At 39.4% G+C, this 19487-nt stretch overlaps 1 protein-coding gene across 1 annotated transcript in view; it reads left to right on the top strand.

Annotated features, from left to right (window-relative positions):
* The window catches only part of LOC138296695 (adhesion G protein-coupled receptor F5-like), a 578562-nt gene that overhangs the window by 376675 nt on the left and 182400 nt on the right, over positions 1–19487 (top strand). Inside the window, exon 13 of the mRNA XM_069236067.1 lies at positions 3755–3976. Within this exon, the coding sequence (XP_069092168.1) occupies positions 3755–3976 (222 nt within the window). The remainder of the gene's footprint in view (positions 1–3754; positions 3977–19487) is intronic.

Below are 19487 nucleotides of genomic sequence, written 5' to 3' on the forward strand. Positions count from 1 at the left end.
TCCTGTGATGTGCATTATATCTTAAAAGGGGTTGCGCTACAACTTCTTGATAGACCTTCATGCTGGGAAATACTTGTACTTTTATAATCTGATTATATACAATAGTTACTTTGAATTTAATGTTTTTTGTTTATTACAAGCATATTACCACAACATTTAGGAGCATCATGTTTTCTTTCCTGTGCTGGAAGCAATGAATGTAGATCAGAACACCATAGACAGACTCATCCTTCTTGAGATTCAGGCAAGTTTTAGCATCCTGACTCTGGAATCCTTGTAGCTATTTCACTTGAGATTTGTATAGGCCGGTAAAGGAGCGGAGATCTCAGTTAAGTTATCGGTTCACAAGAAAATATTATTCATGTATGGACATCTCCACTGTGTTTAGCCGACTGGATCTTTGACATTGGCTGAGACTAATCAGGAACTGTACATCGCATTAAAATTACACCAGAATATCTAAAATCTATTTTGAGCCAATGAAGAGAGTAGTTGTGAGTTTAAAAGGTTTTATTAATAAATCCTTCTAGTAATTGACATTCATTAGAGTAATCATATATCAATCATTAGTATGCTAACCATCAAATAAGCAATTAATAATCAAAAATAAAAATGGATTAATGCATTCCATAAAGGAAAGAATCCTTTTTCTCAGAAGTGGGAAAGTAATGGTATCAATCAGACCCTGCAAAGGGTTCTGAACTGGAGAGATGTAAGCATAAAGCTTCAGCAGTAATATAAATGCAAACTGAAAATAACTGAAGTACAACTTCTCATAAAGAGACAGTCAAGAAACCCTGTAGAGTCTCAGTTCAAGCAAAGGCAAGGGAAATGGCATGAATGGTAACCTACTCTAGGAACACACACTATTATAGACTAGACATCTCAATTGTTGCCTGTCAATGTTTTTTCTTTCTCCAGTCAGCCAGTCATCTTTCGATGTTGTCCTAGTAACGGAATGGCTCCTTGTCTTCTCACCGAGAATACAATGGACTCCAACAGTAGTGTTCATGAAAAGAAATTCTTACCATGCACAGAGTTAGTTTAGAATGGGTTCTAACGTTTGAGAAAGCTGTACAGTTGTATATGAAATTCCACATTACTTTACTAAATATACATTTTATTCATTAGTGATACAATGGACTATATATAATTAGAAACAATTTGCAGAGTTAACCTAATACATTTTCCAGTGAGCATTTATTTCTTTAGTAAAAGTCAGAAATTAGCATATTAAGATGGCTCTGCAATTCTAATTCTTGTCAACATGTTAAGCAATGCAACTTCATTTATTCGGTCCTGGCAGGGTTAAATCCGTTAGCCTGGTATGGAAAAACAATCTATGCATTTAAAAAGCATTTTGAGTCATTAAAATTCATGTTAAGTTTGCACTTTATTGCATTAATTTAAAATTATTTAAAATGTGTTATCAACAGCATAGTCAGTGTTGCAGTGTTAATCCAAACTTAAACGTTCTAAGGGCCTGATTACGACCTTGGCGGAGGGAATTACTCCAGCACAAACGTGACTGATATCCCATACACCGTATTACAAGTTCCATAAGATATAATCAAACTTGTAATATGGCGGGCGGGATATCCACCATGTTTGTGATGGAGTAATCCCATCGGCCGAGGTCGTAATCAGGCCCTAAGTGCCTGAGTTAGAGTTCGGCTGACGTGTTACTCCTTCACAAATGAGGTGGATATCCCATCCGCTGATTTACAAGTGCCCTAGGGTATAATACACAAGTAATTCAGTGGGTAGGATATTGGTGACATTTCTGATAGAGTAACCCATCTGCCATACTTTAAATCAGGCCGTAAGTCACTTGTTAAGTAGACAAGATTGATGGTCGATAGAAGAAGCTGAATTTTTCCAAGAATGGCATTAATGTAAACATAAGAAGACATGTTACTATTGAAGAGGACTCCACATGTTTTGCTTTGTTTGTCAGAATTAGGGCTTTCCCCAACATGGAAGAGCTGTTGACTTCCTCAAAAGTTGCTATGGATATCCTTTAAAAAACCTCGTCCCCTCTCTATCTACACAACCAAGGGAAAGGCAAAATACCAATACACAAATCAACAACACCATTGAGCAGCCTTCTGAAGCCTCGAAGTCCGATGCAGCAGTTAGCATGATTCAAATCATCTTCTCCCATGGTTGCAGCCTCGGGCTGAGCTTTTCCCATATCAGTGGTGTCTGATATTCCTTCTGGTGGTCTTCTCTGAGTGCCCTGACAAGTTTTTTTAAGTAACTGAATCTTTTCCTGCAGACCTTTGTGTCCCTTGGTGCTGGAATAACAACATTGATTTTGTGCAAGGTGCTGTCCCGTGTTTGTGCTGATAGTCGTGCTGGCCACCATGTATCCCAAAGGATGGTTACACTCATTCTTAACCTCTTTGGCCAAGATAGCAATGTGGGCCTAATTAGTCTGAGTTTGCTCTGCTTTGTTGATACTATGCAGTCAGCAAAGGGTTGGGGGGGCAGGTCATCATATTGTCCCTAGCCCTTCACATGGTATTAGGTTAGATCCTGTGCACATTGTCTAAAATTATTCTCTCCTTTTCCTCTTTGGGTGTTCCATGCCTGGTATGTTTGCTTATGTCAGAGATTATAGCATGAATGTGCTGCTGTTAGGCATACGTGGAAGTCTATTTCTTCATGCTTCACTCTGCTCAAGGCCTTAAGGAAATTACTGGACATTCTTCCAGGCGATTGTACGAAATGCTGCCAGACTTACCTTGACCACACCCAAACATTCTATTGCCTCTCAGCTCAGAGCCCTTTGCTGGCTGCCCAACCACAAAAGAATGAATCTCAAATCAATAGTACTTACTTTTTGTTCCTTTTCCAACAAGGGCCAAAAATATCTCTAAAGCTTAATTTACCAATATGCCCCCATAAAACCTCTTACATCCTTCAGGGCATGACTTGTGGTTATCCTTCGGTTTACGAGCTAGTGTCACCTTCTCACTTGTAGCGGCAAAAGCTTTGGAACACTCTCCCTCAAGAACTTTGTTAGGCAGCCTTGGAAGCTTCCTTTAGAAAACAGTTGAAAACAGGGCTCTTTCATTCCAACAAACTCTGCAACCTGTGCATTTGCCAGAATCTCTTAAAGCGAGAACACATTGGTTTTGGGTAGCTGCCACACTATACAAATCTGCATTAATTCATTAATTCCTCAAAGCACCTATGCAGAATCCTCGCACATAGCAGTTTTAATGCTGCTACCTCTGCCTGCACCTAAAAAACGAAATTGAATGGGGCAATCAAAGACATCACGCTGAAGCAAAATTAATTCCGCTTTAAAGTACTGGTAAATACTTGACTTAATTTCCATATGTTCGGGCCTAGGAAATATATTGGTATGCACTCAATGTATGTTCTCATTTACTTTCTTTTCCTTAATGAAATAAGCAGGAACATGTGAATAAATCTATGATTTCAGGATGTCTGTTGATTCCCATTATGTTCTTCCTTTTTTAAAAACATGTTTACATTTTTACTTTGTTGAGTTACTATGAATGTGTGACATTTGCTCCATCTTTTAATTGTTTATCAAATTATTGTGTTAGTTATTTGTAATTGTATCTTCTTTAATGCAACAATTTTCCTAATAGTTTTGAGATCCGATAAATAAATTTGATGCAACTATGCATTCCTAACATTCTTAAATACCATACTTTAATACGTATATAAGAGATTTGAAACTTCCTTTGTTCAACTGATGTGTTTGTATTTTTTTCAGGATCAATCTATTGTGTTTTCACTCAAAATAATAATGTTTATAATCAGATCAATGCAAGCGCTACAATTGAGGTCGTCGATCTACCCACCAAAGATAGCATCATTATAGACCCCATTCAGAAAAGTGTTCACTGTAACAGCACATCCATTCCAGCAGTACCAATAAAATGCTGCTATGAGGGAGCTGGGAAGTATGACGTTGCATTCAGAACACCAGACACAGGTAAAATGTCTTTCAATACGTTCTCTGGTCAAGACTGAGATGCTGTTTTATAGTAATGTAAATTATTATAACACAATGAAATGCAGGCATTTATGAAATGCATATATAAACCAACATATATGGTTCACTTGGGAGAGCATCTACTTAAAGTGATGCTAAAGAGGAAAAAGGAAGCAATACATGATGTCAGGTAAGCCTACCACAAAACAAAAATATCTACTGAAGCACTGATAGAGATCTCTTATACTATAAATAAACACACGAAAATATTGTAAAATATTAATTGAATTTAATAAAAGAAATAAAGCATGAAAAACAAATCAACAAAATACACCAAATAATCAACTTTGCATTCAAATTGAGAAGAAAATATATCTTTATGTTGGACTTACCCATCCTTGGTAACTATAGAAAATATGCTTGCAAAATGGATGGTCACCTTGTTTAACACATCTTTATCATACATTATTGCCATAAAACTGTGGTGCCTAACATAGGCCCGAGGTGAACAACTAAAGATTATCATGATATCCACAAAAGATACATTTACAATCAGTGGACACTATAGACAAAAATCATACATTTTGGCCCACAGATTTCAACCTATTCCTTGGTGTAGATTTACACATTTTCGGATTCTTAAAGAATGCCAAGAGTACTCCGGGAAGCTGTGTTACTCACAGCTTTCAAGGAGTACTCTCAAGCATAAGCAGTTACACATTTTTAATTATACACAATTATGTGCGTGTAAAGTCTTATCAGAAGTGCAATTACATTTGCTAACTTTCTTTTTTTCTCTTCATCAAACATGTTTCTCTGCATAAAACCACTTTCTTTACACCCCATCAATGTTAGAGGTGTTCCTTCCTGCACATTCCCACAACAGAAAGTGGCTTACTCCTGTTCTTTACAGGAATAGCTCTATAATAATTTCGAGGGGTTGAAGGAATCAAGAATACATTTGCAAATACCCTCATAATTGTGTTTGCACTTGTGCACACATTTTTCAAAGCATCCCTATCCAGTAATGCCTCCTTATGACCATATGGAGGCATGTTTAACCTACCTACTAAAACTCAGTAGTATGACTACATAGGTTGCTGATTGTTAATGAAATGAATTGAATATTTCTTGGTAAATTTACAAATTTGATGTGCATGCGTAATGTGCATATGCAAATGACGGTGGATTGGGCGTATTGAAATGTAATTGTACTTATACAGAGGCTCTAATTGTCTCTGTAATTTATCACCAGGAGGGTCACATCTATATTAGATTTTCAGGATATTCGCATACAAACAATTTACTTTAAATTACTTTAATTTATAAAATATTTACATAACCAGTGACATATGGAGTACCTCATTTTATTTTTATTATGAATAAATGGCTAATTGCCGCTCAAATATCTTCAAAAAAGTTTGTTTTATTGTATTTGAATATAGGAAGTATTAATTGTAATTTCATGTGCAAAACTGAAACTTCGCTTTGCCACCTACTGCATGATGTATAGTTTACATTTTTGCATTTCTAGCATTTGCTATGACGACCTTTGCATATAATAACTATCCCATTAAAAAGGAGATGGAGAGGGAATACTTAATGAGAGAATCACACTTATTGTGCATGAGATGGGAGTTAAGGTAGAGGTGAGGGAGGCTCTAGGAATGATTTGATGCAAATATACAGAATGCTCCTTCACACAAAGAAAATCCTATTAATTAAGTGGCTAAAGTTACCTAGCAAAAGGGCAAACTAAGCAGTATCTGAAAAAAGCCAGGGGTCCGATTCACAAAGAGCATCTGTATTTGTGGCGGAGGCTCCACTTTCGAGGTGGGATCTCTGCACTCATGGGGGATCTCTGCACTACAGTCTCTCATTGCGGAGATCCTGCTACGAGTGCAGAGATGCCTCCAAGACTGCAGAGCCTTCGCTATGACTGCAGAGAATCTTTGTGAATCAGGCCCCAGGTCTTCCAAAGCTGCCAGTATCCTAGGGGATTATCCTGAAGGTGCAGGGTAGGAGTTCGTTGATTTCAATGTTTACCTATAAAAAAATGAAAATACCAACCACACATGCTGACCCTAAGGATTTGAGGGACTACAACGGGTGAAATTTAGAAGACCGGCGAGATCAGATTGGACTATGGCGACAAATTTTGGATGGAAAATAGAGAAGGCCTTTGTGAACCTGGGGTACATAATAAAGGCTATTAAAAACCATCTTATTCACTGGTGAGGATCAGAGTAAACATTGAAGATGCAGAGAAGCATGTGTCCAACTTTGCAAATTAAAAAATAGGTATGCATTCACATTCCTTATTAACAGTAACCTTGATAGCAAATAACACAGGGCCCCAAATTACAGCAAAAGATGGCAGTAACGGTAGGTTTTATGAATGATTTTCATGAAGAAGAAACAGAAGGATATTACTTTATTCACCCGAGTGGAAAGCACCAGATCCTGATATCTCCAGAAATGCAAATTTCTTACTGTAGGCAATGTTGCAGAAGGAACTCCTAATTACTAAGGGGATCATTTGAGAAACCCATGTGAAGAATCTCCACGAGCAACCAGCACTATGGTTTTATTTGCATTTTGTAACGTTAGGACATTGTTATTCATCAAGTTATCCACAGTTTGAAAACATTTTTAAAGAAGGACATGGGTATCTTCAGCATTTGTCAGAAGTGTAAGGCCAAATGAGCAAATCAATTGAGCCATGCTCATTGACCATTATTCCCAGATTATCAATATTGCTGAAAAGTTGATTATTTCTAAACAGAGTCCGGAGCAAATTGCAATGTATCAGGGGTTTCCAGAAATAAAGACAGTTGTCTTCCATTATGTTTTTTAATTGGAAATGGGTGTTTTGAAAGGTGCCTAACATTGGCTAATATTTCTGGATCTGCAGGTGGCCTGTTCCTTGGCCACACCACTGATCACAATAAAATAGATTGATTACAAAGATTAATAAATTCAGAAACTGATTCAACAGCTAAATGGAAAATTGACACTATACATGGGTCATCAGGAAATCCTAATTCAACTAAGTGATATTAGTCTCCTCATTTTCACAGACTGTTAGAGCACACATTTGGATAACCATGGTCCTACCTTCACACCACCTGGCTGCTGAGAGAAAACAAATTAATTGGTAGATCAAGGTGAAATACATTTGTTGTTTTTTCCATAAAAGAAATGAGGCAAGGAACTGCATAATTCTTGATAAAGAAATAGACTAAGGTTTGAGCAATTGGGAGTTAAAAGAATCTGAATGATATTAAAAATCCCTTGAGATGATTTATTAGCCTATTCGGTCCATGATCCATAGAAAGATGTCCAGCAGAACTTACAGGTTGATCTAATATATTCATATTTCTGAGGTGGCAGAAAAACAGCCTTTTTCTTCCTTTCAGGCCTCTAACTTGCAGAGTGCCTCAGGGCTCTTGCTCAGTCTTTACAGGGCTCCTATAGCTAGGCTGATCAGATCTTTCAGCTTCCCATTGATACACAGATCATTTTTCGATTGAAAGGCTATCTTGATTGAGCCATGACTTGCTTTAGCAACTGTTTATCTGCTGTAAAAAACTGGATGAAAGACTAATCAACTTTAAGAAGACCAATCTACTTATAGAAGATTTCAGTCCATTTGGTCCTTTCCATGGTGGCTGTCGAATCTGGGCCAATGCCGGTGCCCACTATGTGCATTCTTGGGTTCACTTTAAAAAAAGATCTTTCTCTCAAACATCAAGTATCAAACACTTCAGCCAAATGCTTTCACCTTTAGAAAGGCCTGGAAATGACTCTCACAATTCTTCCTCTGGAGGCCCAATTCATGTCATCTTGGGAGGGTGCAGCTCATGTCTCAACTGATCAACTTTTTATGTCTCTAAGTCATATCTGACAGGCAATACTTTCATGACAAATAGAAAAAGTGTGTTAACATCGCAATTTTGAGAGTTGATTTTGTATTCATATCTGAAGCTAGTACACAATGTTGTCCCTCTTTTACTGCAACTTCCTTGCTAAAATGTATTCCTCACAATTTGAAGAAGCTACACTGACTATCAATTACTCAGGAATCCTTCTTTAAGAACCTTTCATTTGTAAAATGACACTACTTACTCTAAAGCTCAAAAACATCTGAAAGTCATTTCCTTTTAAATGCCTAGCCATGCACTGTGTTCCTCCTCTGCCCATTTTTAGAATCTCCCTAAAATCAGGAAAAACTTCAAGGGGATTTATCCTTTTCCTTTCAAAGGACAAAATATTGAAACTCATAATCTATGCGCTTACAAGATTTACGTTGCTTTTGGAACGCTGTTAAAAACCTAGACATTCTGCCTGTAATTACATACCTAATGTTTTCTTCAGTGACTTCTAGCACCTAGATGTCCTATATGTCCTATATGTTATTGCATGAGTCAGAAAAATTCCAAATGAAAAATAAATAAGAAATGTCTAGATTATTGGTTCAATCTAGCTCAGAGTGAGTACTCATAAAGTTTGCTTGAAAAATCATAGCAAGCCCACCTCTCATTTTCTGTGGTGACCTGCGTGTAAGTTTTTGATGCCAGGTCATTCTGGTAATGGTATATCGTGACATTTGATCCATCTCACAGCCTCCCAAATGCGCACAATTCAATTCAGTGTGACATTCCATGTATGGTACTTAAGGTAAATCTTCCTTTAGGTTACCAACTATTTGAACCAAGGAGTCTCTTCTTCAGGATGCACTGACCCTCACCCCATTATTTGGCATGCTTCATGATAGAGTCGTGCTCCACATTGGGTGGGATGTCTTTTCGAAGATCTCTTAGGGCTTATGTAAGTGTTTTAAAATAACTTGTGGTTAATTTTGAGGGGTTTATTAGTTTTTAATTTCCAGTATCCATTGTAAGGTTAAAAACAAAGGATGGACTTGTGGGGAATTATGACCCCAAATGTCCACATGTAGGAGTTTGTTAACATGTTTCAGCCTTCCTGCACTAATGGGTCATTGGCAGTCCTCAGGACTTCTGTTTCTTGAGTATTTAGACAAGTGTATATAATGGGGCTCAACGGTTCATGGACAAATATCCTTATAAAATCAATAGCACATCTACACATGTAAATGTATGTTGCACTGAACCTGATACTTACAAATCTCTTTTGGTCCTGTAAAAAACGTCATGCAATCATATTAGAAATGTCTCATGCAACAACCACAATTGGACTGCTTTAGTAGTCATGAAAAATCACTTGCCATACTTGGCTTCATACACTTGTGAGGACCCATCAAGGACTTAGTGAACAGACAAACAGACATTTACCTTTGGCATTATTCAGGCTTCTAATGAGCGTGTAGGGTTGGTTTACCCTTACCCTGAGATTTTGGGACCTATGGTGAACAAATTGTCTTATTAGTCACACTCTGTAGAAAGGCAGTGAAACATACAGGCATCAATGATTGAAAATGATATGGCCAAGTATAATCATTAGCTTGCTCGATAGGTCTGCCAGGAGTAATCACTGCCTCACAAGCGTTCCAAAGGTTTCGTTTTGCTTCTGTCCCCAGCAGGCATAGTCCTGTTGGAGTTTCCTCCCATTGAGAAGGGAAAGAGTGCTGCTGACAGGAGCCTTCATGGAGCCCAGGTGTGTGCATGTGATATCACTGCATGATGTATCATGTCCCAGTGTATGACTTCACCACATAGCAAGGCTGTATGCAGCACCTCTATGCTTCATATCCTGAAGCTCATAGCTCTGGATATCATCCTTAATGTATTTCATTAGCCAATGCAAGACTCTGTGTTTTTTTTAAAAACTATATTTAGATTAATTTCTTCCCTACGAAAATTGCTCATTCGTATCTTTTTAGAGCAGGAATATCTTCTATGTCTTGGAAATATATTTTTTAACATGACACATCTCGTGTATAATATTAATTTGTTAAGTGACAAATTTCATTGTGTTTGTACAGCTGAGTTTATGCCAGGGGCAATTGTTTCTTTCTGTATTTATAATGGGATCCAATACATGAAGATAGAAATCCCTATACATGATCAAATAGGATGTTCATTGGTGGATTCTAAGTGGGTGTTAAAAAACAAAGTGAACAAGGAGATGTCAGAGATGTCACTTAATCTTGCATCCCACTGGTCAACATGTTTAAGACATATTATTTGCTCCAAAAAGGGTCTCCGACTTTCTTCAGGACCAGGATCCCAATATGGAATATAGACTGATGAGGCTGTATGCTCTGTAGTAGTCAGGGTTGATGCCTACACATGCACACAACGGATGCACACATTCATGCACAATATAGAATTATGTTTGTGTGAAAAGGTGATATTTTCTTTATTACAGAAACTGTAGGGACATACTTGACAACTTATGGGACACACATGGAAATATATAGTTCCTGTACATGAGAAGTAGGAGTGCTCCGTGTAGATGCTATTGAGTTGAACATGTTCGTGCTCCATAGACAAATACGATCTATCACTGCAAGCAAATATATTAAAGATAATAACATATAAACACCCCGCTCAGTGTTCATCATGTGAGACAGAATCACACTCATTGTAGCACGAGGTCTATTCATGATACATGTATGCCCCCATGGAGGGAGTATTTTGGGAGCTTGCTGTATCCACACACTAAAAAAACTTAGACAGGTGTATGGGTTTGCTATACAGATGAAACTGTGGCTTAGCCAGAGTAGCGAAATGGGTCAGGGCTAACACTGCCAAGAGAGCTTTCCAGCAAAGTACCTATTAACCGTACCACATCTGAAGGCTATTTTCATGAGATTACAGGTCTGCTTTTACTGAGCAAGGTGGCTCCAGTTCGTGCCATCCTGTGAGCGTGACGTCAGATGACAAGCAGGATGATGTCATACTCCGGGAAAGCATCAGTAACCATGGGGAACAGATGCAGCAGGTCCTCTTCCGGGCCTGGAGTACAGGAGAGTGACAGGACGTCCATGCATGGGGTTTGTACTGTCTCTTGGAATAGTTGATATAAAGTAAAAGACCAATGCTCGCAGTAACCCAATTGGTAATTAAAAAGTTAATTACTTCCCAGGAGTGGATCGTGGGGCTTTGTTGGGGAGGGGCAGCATGGGGGATGGGGGTGAAATGATTTAAAAAAAAAAAAAATGTTTTAATCACTTACCTGTTTCTCCGCTGCCACTGCAGCTGCCGCGCCGCTCCTCTCCTGCACGGCAGGCACAGGCTCAAAGCAGTGTTCGGATTGGCTAGGAGCCTGTGCCTTCTTTTAGCTTTAAAAAATAAAACTTTACAAATTTGTTTGTCCTGCTGTGCACGTTTTTGCAAGCCACAAGCATGGAAGTTAGAACAAATTAGTACCTGATCCCATTGAGAGCAGCGGACGGGCACTAATTAAGTTGAAATTAATTAGTGCTTGATCCTTGCTCCTCACAGAGGAATGGAAATGATGCCAGACATGCCTTGACGAATTACGAAGAAGAGTGCCAGCAAACCAACAAATGGTGAGCGACAGGCGGACCTAAGCCCTTTGACTGAACACAACATCTTGCATACGAGATCGCATGCACAAGCACATGTACTCGCAGGCTCGACCCTAAAAAGTGGGCAGTAATTCTCTTGATGGTGGCATCTAATAATACTTTGATGTTCCGCTGTTCATAAGCAGATTTTGCTGGATGGTATACCTATATAGCGAAGACCGCATGGGCATGTGACCATATAAATCACATTGTCAGTGTTGCAATTTGTATTTGCTCTAATGTGCCATCTTCTGTTTGTCCCCATGGCACATTAGAAAATTTGAACTTCAAAAATAGCAAACGGGCCCCTGGAATAATAAGGAGACAACACCCAGGAAAACACAAACCATATGTAAGTAATTAGTCTCCCCCAAATTAATTAATGTGGGTGCACGTACCTTGTATCATAGTTTATATAGAATGTTCTGGAAACCCTAAATGAAACAAAAATACATATTAGATATAAATCAAAGGAATATAAATTTATTATAAACATGTCAAAAATATCTCCAATTTATAAATAATTAGAAAAAGTAAAGAATTAAATCAATAGTATTGTTATAACAAACTGCTGAAGGTCCAAAATAAAAAACACTGCTCTCACTCTATCACTTATACAGGGCAGCAACCAACGTCAACACTATCCATAAAAGCTTCTAAAATAGAACGATAAACGTGAATGATAATAATTAAAGACATAAACATCAAAACATATAAACAATCTGAACATAAAAATCTAGATCCTGAGATTTTTAAGATCATTGAAGTGCAGGCTTGGTTTCTGAAGGAGTGGAGTGAACAGTCCTGTTTTCTGAGCAGATAAAAAACACTCTTGTCAAGCGATATGTTGTCTGAATAGGAGATATCTTGTTTTGTTTCTTTTTAGCAAATCTGCAGATATTGGGTCATATTTGAGGTACTTCCGTAAGGCAGTTAGGCAGAGAGTGGAGATAATCGTAAACATGTCTTGGATTTTGAACTTTTTTAATGCAGAACACATATGAGAGCGCTCATCTTGAGTGAAACATTTTTTTTAGGTTTTAGAAATGTCCTTGTTAATTTTCATTATTTTTGGGTAAAAAAGTTGGTGATGTTATTAACTAGGATTGCAAATTGGTGGGGGGGGGGATTTATCAAGGTTTTTCACCAGTCTGAATTCATGCAAAAGGATGCAAGCAGGTCAAAGTATTTGTTAAGTGTTTCATTTTCCAGAGTAAAACTTTCTTTTTTGCACTGTAAAGCCGTAAGTAAACAAATAGCGTTTTGCTCTCATGGTCATTATCACGCTTCTACCAGATGTTTTTGAAGCAAAACCCCCTCTACTAAAATTGGAAGACAGAACTTTGTGTCACAATAATAGTATCTCGAGGAAGTGTTTTTTTTTCGCCTAACTTTTCGTAAATTGCATGTATACTGCAGTGTACAGCACACATTCAATGTGTGAAAAGTTTTATTGTTAGTCTAAACCAATATGATGCAAAGGTGTGTGCATGGTGCTAGGCATCCTTAAAGGACATCAGCACTGAAGAGGACAGCAGGACAGCCATATCTTTGTAGGTGTGAGTCTGTGCTGCTCTCTCCCTCTAGCACAATTCAGCGCAATGCAGCAATTTTACTTGCTGCACTGCTCTATTGTGTAATAAACTTGCCCTGAGTATTTTTGTTGCAGCAATGGAGTTAGGATAGTGTTTTATAACGTTGAACAGAGAGTTGTGATGGTGTAGCGCAGTTAATCTTTGACTTTTTAAATATATAATTGTTATTGTTTTATGAGGTTTTTATGGGTGTTTTCCTGTAGTTTGAGTGCTAACAAAGAATATGCTGAATTGTCTCTCTTCCAGAACATTTCAGTTAGAAATGGGGTCTCTGGTTGGCAGTCAGTTTGCACTCTGTTCAAGCAGGGACCTTCACTCTAGTCAGGGTAAGGGAGTTACACTCCTAAGACAATCCCTGCTGACCCCCTTGGCAGCTTGGAACAAGCAGTCAGGCTTATCTCAAAGGCAAGGTGTAAAGTATTTGTACAAACACACACAGTAATACAGTGAAAACACTACAAAATGGACACCATACCAGGTTAGAAAAACAGGCAGTATTTATCTAAATCAAACAAGACCAAAAGGACAAAAATCCAACATACACAAGTCAAGATATGAATTTTCAAAAGAATAAGAGTCTTCCTCCATAGAAATGTTGTTGTTACACAAAGTACCTGGTCTGAGCATGGCAGGCATGCATTGGAAAAGTCAGCGATGCGTCGATTCCTTAGACGCAAGTGAGGCCTTGCGTTGTTTCTTCACTGGTCGGGTAGGCGATGCATCGCTTTTCTCTCCCACAAGAGAACGATGTGTCGCTCTTCAGAAGGGGCACCTTGGATCTGCACAGGTTCATGATGATTTTGACGCTCAGCAATGATGCGTTCGAGATCCAGCCGCACAGTGATGGAAACCTACGCTGCATGGGGTTTACGTTGTTTTCAGCAGCCGAAGCGGGTGTTGCATCGTTTCTCCAGTCGCGATGAAGGTGATGCTTTGATTTCCCAGCTGTTATGCAGGTGGTGTGTCGGTTTCAGCCGTGTGGCGTGTTGTTTTTACAACTGTGTGCAAATTGTGTGTCAAAATCTTCCCCGCACGGCTCCCTGTGTGAGGATTTCAGTCCTTGTTCTACCAGCTTCACCTTTCAAGGGCCCAGGGACTGGAGGGGCACCACATGGCAGGGCAGACGTCTCAGCAGAGAGTCCAGGTGCAGGAAGACGGCCCTGAGACTTCAAAACAGTCCACGCCCTTCTTCACAAGCAAGAATATACCACAAAGTCCAATTTGTCCTCTTCAGGCAGAAGCAGCAACTGCAGGCCAACCCAGCAAAGCACAGTCACAGGCAAAGGGGAAGTACTCCTCCTCCAGCTCTTCAGCTCTTCTCCTTGGCAGAGGCTCCTCTTGGTTCCAGAAGTAATCCAAAAATCTGTTGTTTTGGATCCACTGCGTATACCCCTTTCTGCCTTTCAAACAAGCAAACGTCAAAGGAAAGTCTCTGTTGTTCACAAGATCCTGCTTTGCCCAGGCCTGACCCCAACCACAAATCAGGGGTTGGAGACTGCAGTGTGTGAGGGCAAGCACATCCCATTCAGGTATAAGTGACCACTCCTCCCTCCACTCTAGCCCAGATGGCGCATCAGGATATGCAGGCTACACCCCAGCACCATTTGTGTCACTGTCTAGTGGAGATTCACAAACAGTCCAACTGTCAGGAAATGCACAAGCAAGCAGAGTAACAGAATGGTTTAAGCAAGAAAATTCCCACTTTCTAAAAATGGCATTTTCAAACTATCAATCTAAAAACCAACTTCTTTAAAAGATTTATTTTCAAATTGTGAATTCAGAGACACCATAATCTGAATCTCCATCTACTCCCAAAGGGAAACTGCATGTAAAAGTTATTTAAAGGTAAACCCCATGTTAACCTATGAGAGAGATAGGTCCCACCTTTAATATACACTGTATCTTGCCCATGGGACTACCTAGGGCCTTCCTTAGAGGTGCCTTACATGTGTAAAAAGAGAAGGTTTGGGCATGGCAAGTGGGTACACTTGCCAGGTCGAATTGGCAGGGGAGAGTACACATACAGACACTGCAGTGGCAGGTCTGGGACATGTATACAGGACTACTCATGTGGGTGGCACAATAAGTGCCGCAGGCCCACTAGTATCATTTGTTTTATATGCCCTTGGCACTTCTAGTGCACATTACTAGAGACTTACTGTTAGATCAGATATGCCAATCAGGGATAAACCAATCACCAATACAATTTACACAGAGAGCATATGCACTTCAGCACTGGTTAGCAGTGGTAAAGTGCCCAGAGTCCTAAAGCCAACAAAAACTAGAAATAAATGGGAGGAAGGAGGCAAAAGGTTTGGGGATGACCCTGCAAAAAGGGCCAGGTCTAACAGTTTCCATTTTTAAACCTTTTCATTTGCTGTTATTAGGCTCAGTTGAGTTCTATGGTGCACAGGTCTTTGTTTGTTGTCTTTTAGTGTTAGTGGTGTATGGATACTTACAATGGCTATATGATTTAGTGTAATATTTTGTTAGGGAGTAAGCAGTAGTGGACCAATTCAGAGAGGAGTTGATGTTTGTTTGTTTCTCCGAAACTTGTTGGGCAGGTATTGCAGCAACTGTTCTTTTCTAGAATTGGAAGTATTTTGGTTGCCTATAAAGACTCTTTGCTTCTATTTTTAAGTGGAAGTGGTTAGCAAAATGGTCAGACCCATCTAAGTTGAATGGGTTGTTTGGTGAGGCAAGGTTTGGTAGAGAAACGTTAAAGGGTCTGATTTAAAGTTTGGCGGCTCAGTAGTCCGCCACAAATCGGACAAATATCTTCGGCACCTTATTAAAAGTTCCATAGAAAATAAGGCACCTTTGATAAAGCAGTTGAGATATCTGTCAAATTTGTGACAGAGTAGCACTTCCTTTAAACCCAAAATCAGGCATTTGTCAATTGTGTTATGCTTCTTGAGCTTGTGTGTCACATAGTGGAGGGTGGACCTCTACATAGGTTTTTTTGTTTTTTTATTATCTGAATTTTTTTTATTCTATGTGTGGGATTCCAGGAAAAAAGTTGTTGGTTTGGACCCATTATTTTGATGAATTCTTCAAATTGTTCAGAGAAAGCTTGATTGTGGCAAGCGGGCAGAAATAGTATGAAAACAGAATGATTCATTGAGATTGAAAAGAGTGCAAAAAAGGAAAGCATGGGGAATTCTAACATTGAAAGTTTCAAATGGTTCTTGGACATAACTTTTGTGGCACTTCTTTTTTTTGTAGATCTTATAGGGTGATTGAGTAGTCTGACGCTAGTTGAATGTCAAAGAAGGTTGGCGATTGAGCTAGTTTTCGGGCATGAAATGTAGGTCTAAGTCTCATGAGCTTAGTAGATCACAGATTTCATATGCATGAGCATGTGCAGAATTTTCATTTGATACCTGAAGTGACACATTGAGGCCCATTATTTATCGGGTGCAATAAATAACACTAATTTTGAGTTTCTGGAGAATAACATTTGGATGTTGGCGTTTAACGCACCAAATTCCACATGATAGAGTAAATACCATATGCTTAACCCCTGTTCAGCAGGTTTGACCTGCCCAAATGTAACAAAGGGTAGCTATTTAACACTTCCAATAATTATTGGATGCATTAAATAACACTCAACTTGTAATTCCAACTCGTGCACAAACAGAGTATTTAGGGGTCTGAAAATAGCGACCCACTCATAATTAGGCAATGAGTGTCCCGTCAATCAGTGGTAGTTGTTTGAGATTTGCATTCATTGCCATGTTTTCCTGTATGGTCAGTAGCTTGTATTAGAATGTCTGAGGATTGGGATGGTTAACATTGAATTGAGAAGCAAATTTGTTGTTGTACGTATTAATGCAGAAAAGGTTATTTAGAAGGATAAACAGGAGTTTCATTCCATACCTAGGAAAAAGGAAGGGGAGAAGGGGAGAAGGGGATTTGTGTGTGTTTTACTGTGCTTGTGCGACTGTGAACGCGGGAAAAACACAGTGTTTGTACTTCAAGAGATGGGCAATTTGTGTATTAGTACTGTACTCGATTTTGTCCCACAAGTGGCAGAAGCCCACAATGCAAGAATGGGGAAAATATATAATTTCCTTAATTTGATGCCAGATTGCATTGGCAGATTCTTATGATATTCAGTGACAGGTGTGGCCGGTCATATCTTCCAAATTGTGTTTATGTACATGCATGCAGGGAGGTCGGTTTGTTTCAGTGTCTGTGCTCTCAATGATTAGAGTTTACTGTGACAAAGAAGGGTCTATTGAACTCATTTGAAAACAAGAGGGTGGTGATCAAAGCTATTAGTGGGCACCTTTGATGATGTCAATCACATAGCTGCCCAGTTTTCAGTTGGCTTACGTGAAACATTTTTATAGTTTAGTGTGCTTTTTTGTGACATTCCAATGCCTTATGTGTGATGATTGTAGTGACAGTTTACTGCTAGCAGAACAAAGCAGATATCTTCACATAATGAGATACATTTCAGAAATGTCCAAATTAATGTTGCAGAGGTCAGAATGCTTAGGCTAGGTGTTAGACCAGACACCCTTTTAGTGGTTCTCCCCCCACCAATTTGCCTTCCTTCTCCCCTGTTTCTGACCTCGTGTTTGCTGATATTAAGACTTTGCACACTTTACCACTCCTAAACTGTGCTATAGTGCTTGTGCTCTCTCCTCTACACATGGTAAAATTGGCTCATCCCCAATTGGCATATTTAATTTACTTATAGGTCCCTTGTAAAGTGGTACTACCTGTACCCAGGGCCAGTAAATTAAATGGTACTAATGGGCCTGTAGCGCTGATGTGCCACCCTGTTAAGTAGTCTTTTAAGCATGCCTCAGGTCTGCCATTGCAGAGTCTGTGTCTGCAGCTTTAAACTGCAATTTCAACCTTTGCAAAATAAACCTTTTGCCAGGCCCTAACATTCCCTTTCTATACATATAAGCTACCCCAGGGCAGGTCCTGGACAGCCCCGAGTGCGTGGTGCAATGCATGTAAAAAGCAGGACATGTCAGTTTAAGTTTTGCATGTCCTGGTAGTGAAAAACTTCTACATTCCTTTTTCACTACTCCAAGACATATTTTTCCAATAAGATACTTCTGGAATTAACTTATTACATTTTATTTATAAGTGTAATGTCCAATTTGTCTTGTTGGGTAGGTTCTTATTATATGAATGAGGCTACTGGATTTGGGCGGTAGGATCGCTTGGTCTGTGTGTACTAAGTATAATTCCACACCAGGTGACACCTGTCTGCCTAATCCGGGGTTTCTGGCTAACTAACAGCGCCTTCATCTCTGACCGAGATGATTGTGGCAACCGACACATTGTAAGATAGACTCCTCAGGGAATTGTGGTACATCAGATCGCATCCCTCCTTTCTCTCAGTTACCAAAATCTTACTCAGGCAAAGACAACAGAGGCAGAATATAGTTCAATAAGCATTTATTGAAGTAACTGCATCTTAGATAAAAGCGTGTATATAGCAATAACTAGGATGATAAAACACAATAAAATCAAGTATGTGACGGGAAGTGTAAAACACAAAAACAGTCCTACCATACTGTCAGAAAAGGGGGGATGGATCTATAATCCTCCTGCCTATGCTAAGTGTGAGCACAGCATACTAAACCCAATCTGCCCTCCTGGTTCCCCCCTGGGAGAACCTCATCCCTCATACCTGGAGAAGAGGCCTGAAGTTTAGAAAGACACGGTCCCGTATGGATCAGGGGTTCGGCCGTCTAAGCAGGTAGCTGTAGCGAAGCATTCAGCAATCAGCATACAGTCATGGTTATCTGGCTGGAATCTCCCTCTAACGTGTCTCGGACAAAGGGGTGTTTTAAAATAAAACAGCTGGCATTCTAAGAAATAGTCCCCGGGTATGAATGTGTGTTTTTCTGTGAATGTTGGAGACACAGCATACCGCGTTTGTCGGCAATCCTATCTGACCGTAGCCTTGTAGAGAGAACAAAATGTCTACTAAGAGCGCATGGTTTTCCTAGGCTAAAGGACAGTGTGATAGTACTAATATCACAGCACCAGGAAAATGGCTCACTGCTGGAAAAATAAAACCATACTGAGGAAAATGGTTCTAGGTGAAAAGGCGCGCCTGCAGGCTGCATGGCTAAAATAGCTATACAACAGTCTCTGGGATCCTAATTTAAAATCTGAAGTTATGGTGAAGTCAGATTTTAAATTACATTTCTAAAAATGCCACTTTTAGAAAGTTGCCATTTTCTTGCCTTAGCCATTTAGTGCTAGTAGCCTGTCTCTGGTCACATGACTGGGTGTAGTTCTTAGTTGGGTTCTGTGTATTCCTCGTAGATAGCCACACACAATGGGAAATTACTTGATGGGCCATTAGGGGTACGATGGGAGGGTGGAGCTGGGCACACCCCCTTTAATTATTCTGGAACCAAAG

Source organism: Pleurodeles waltl, chromosome 5, assembly GCF_031143425.1.
Source record: "Pleurodeles waltl isolate 20211129_DDA chromosome 5, aPleWal1.hap1.20221129, whole genome shotgun sequence".
Classification (NCBI taxonomy): domain Eukaryota; kingdom Metazoa; phylum Chordata; class Amphibia; order Caudata; family Salamandridae; genus Pleurodeles; species Pleurodeles waltl.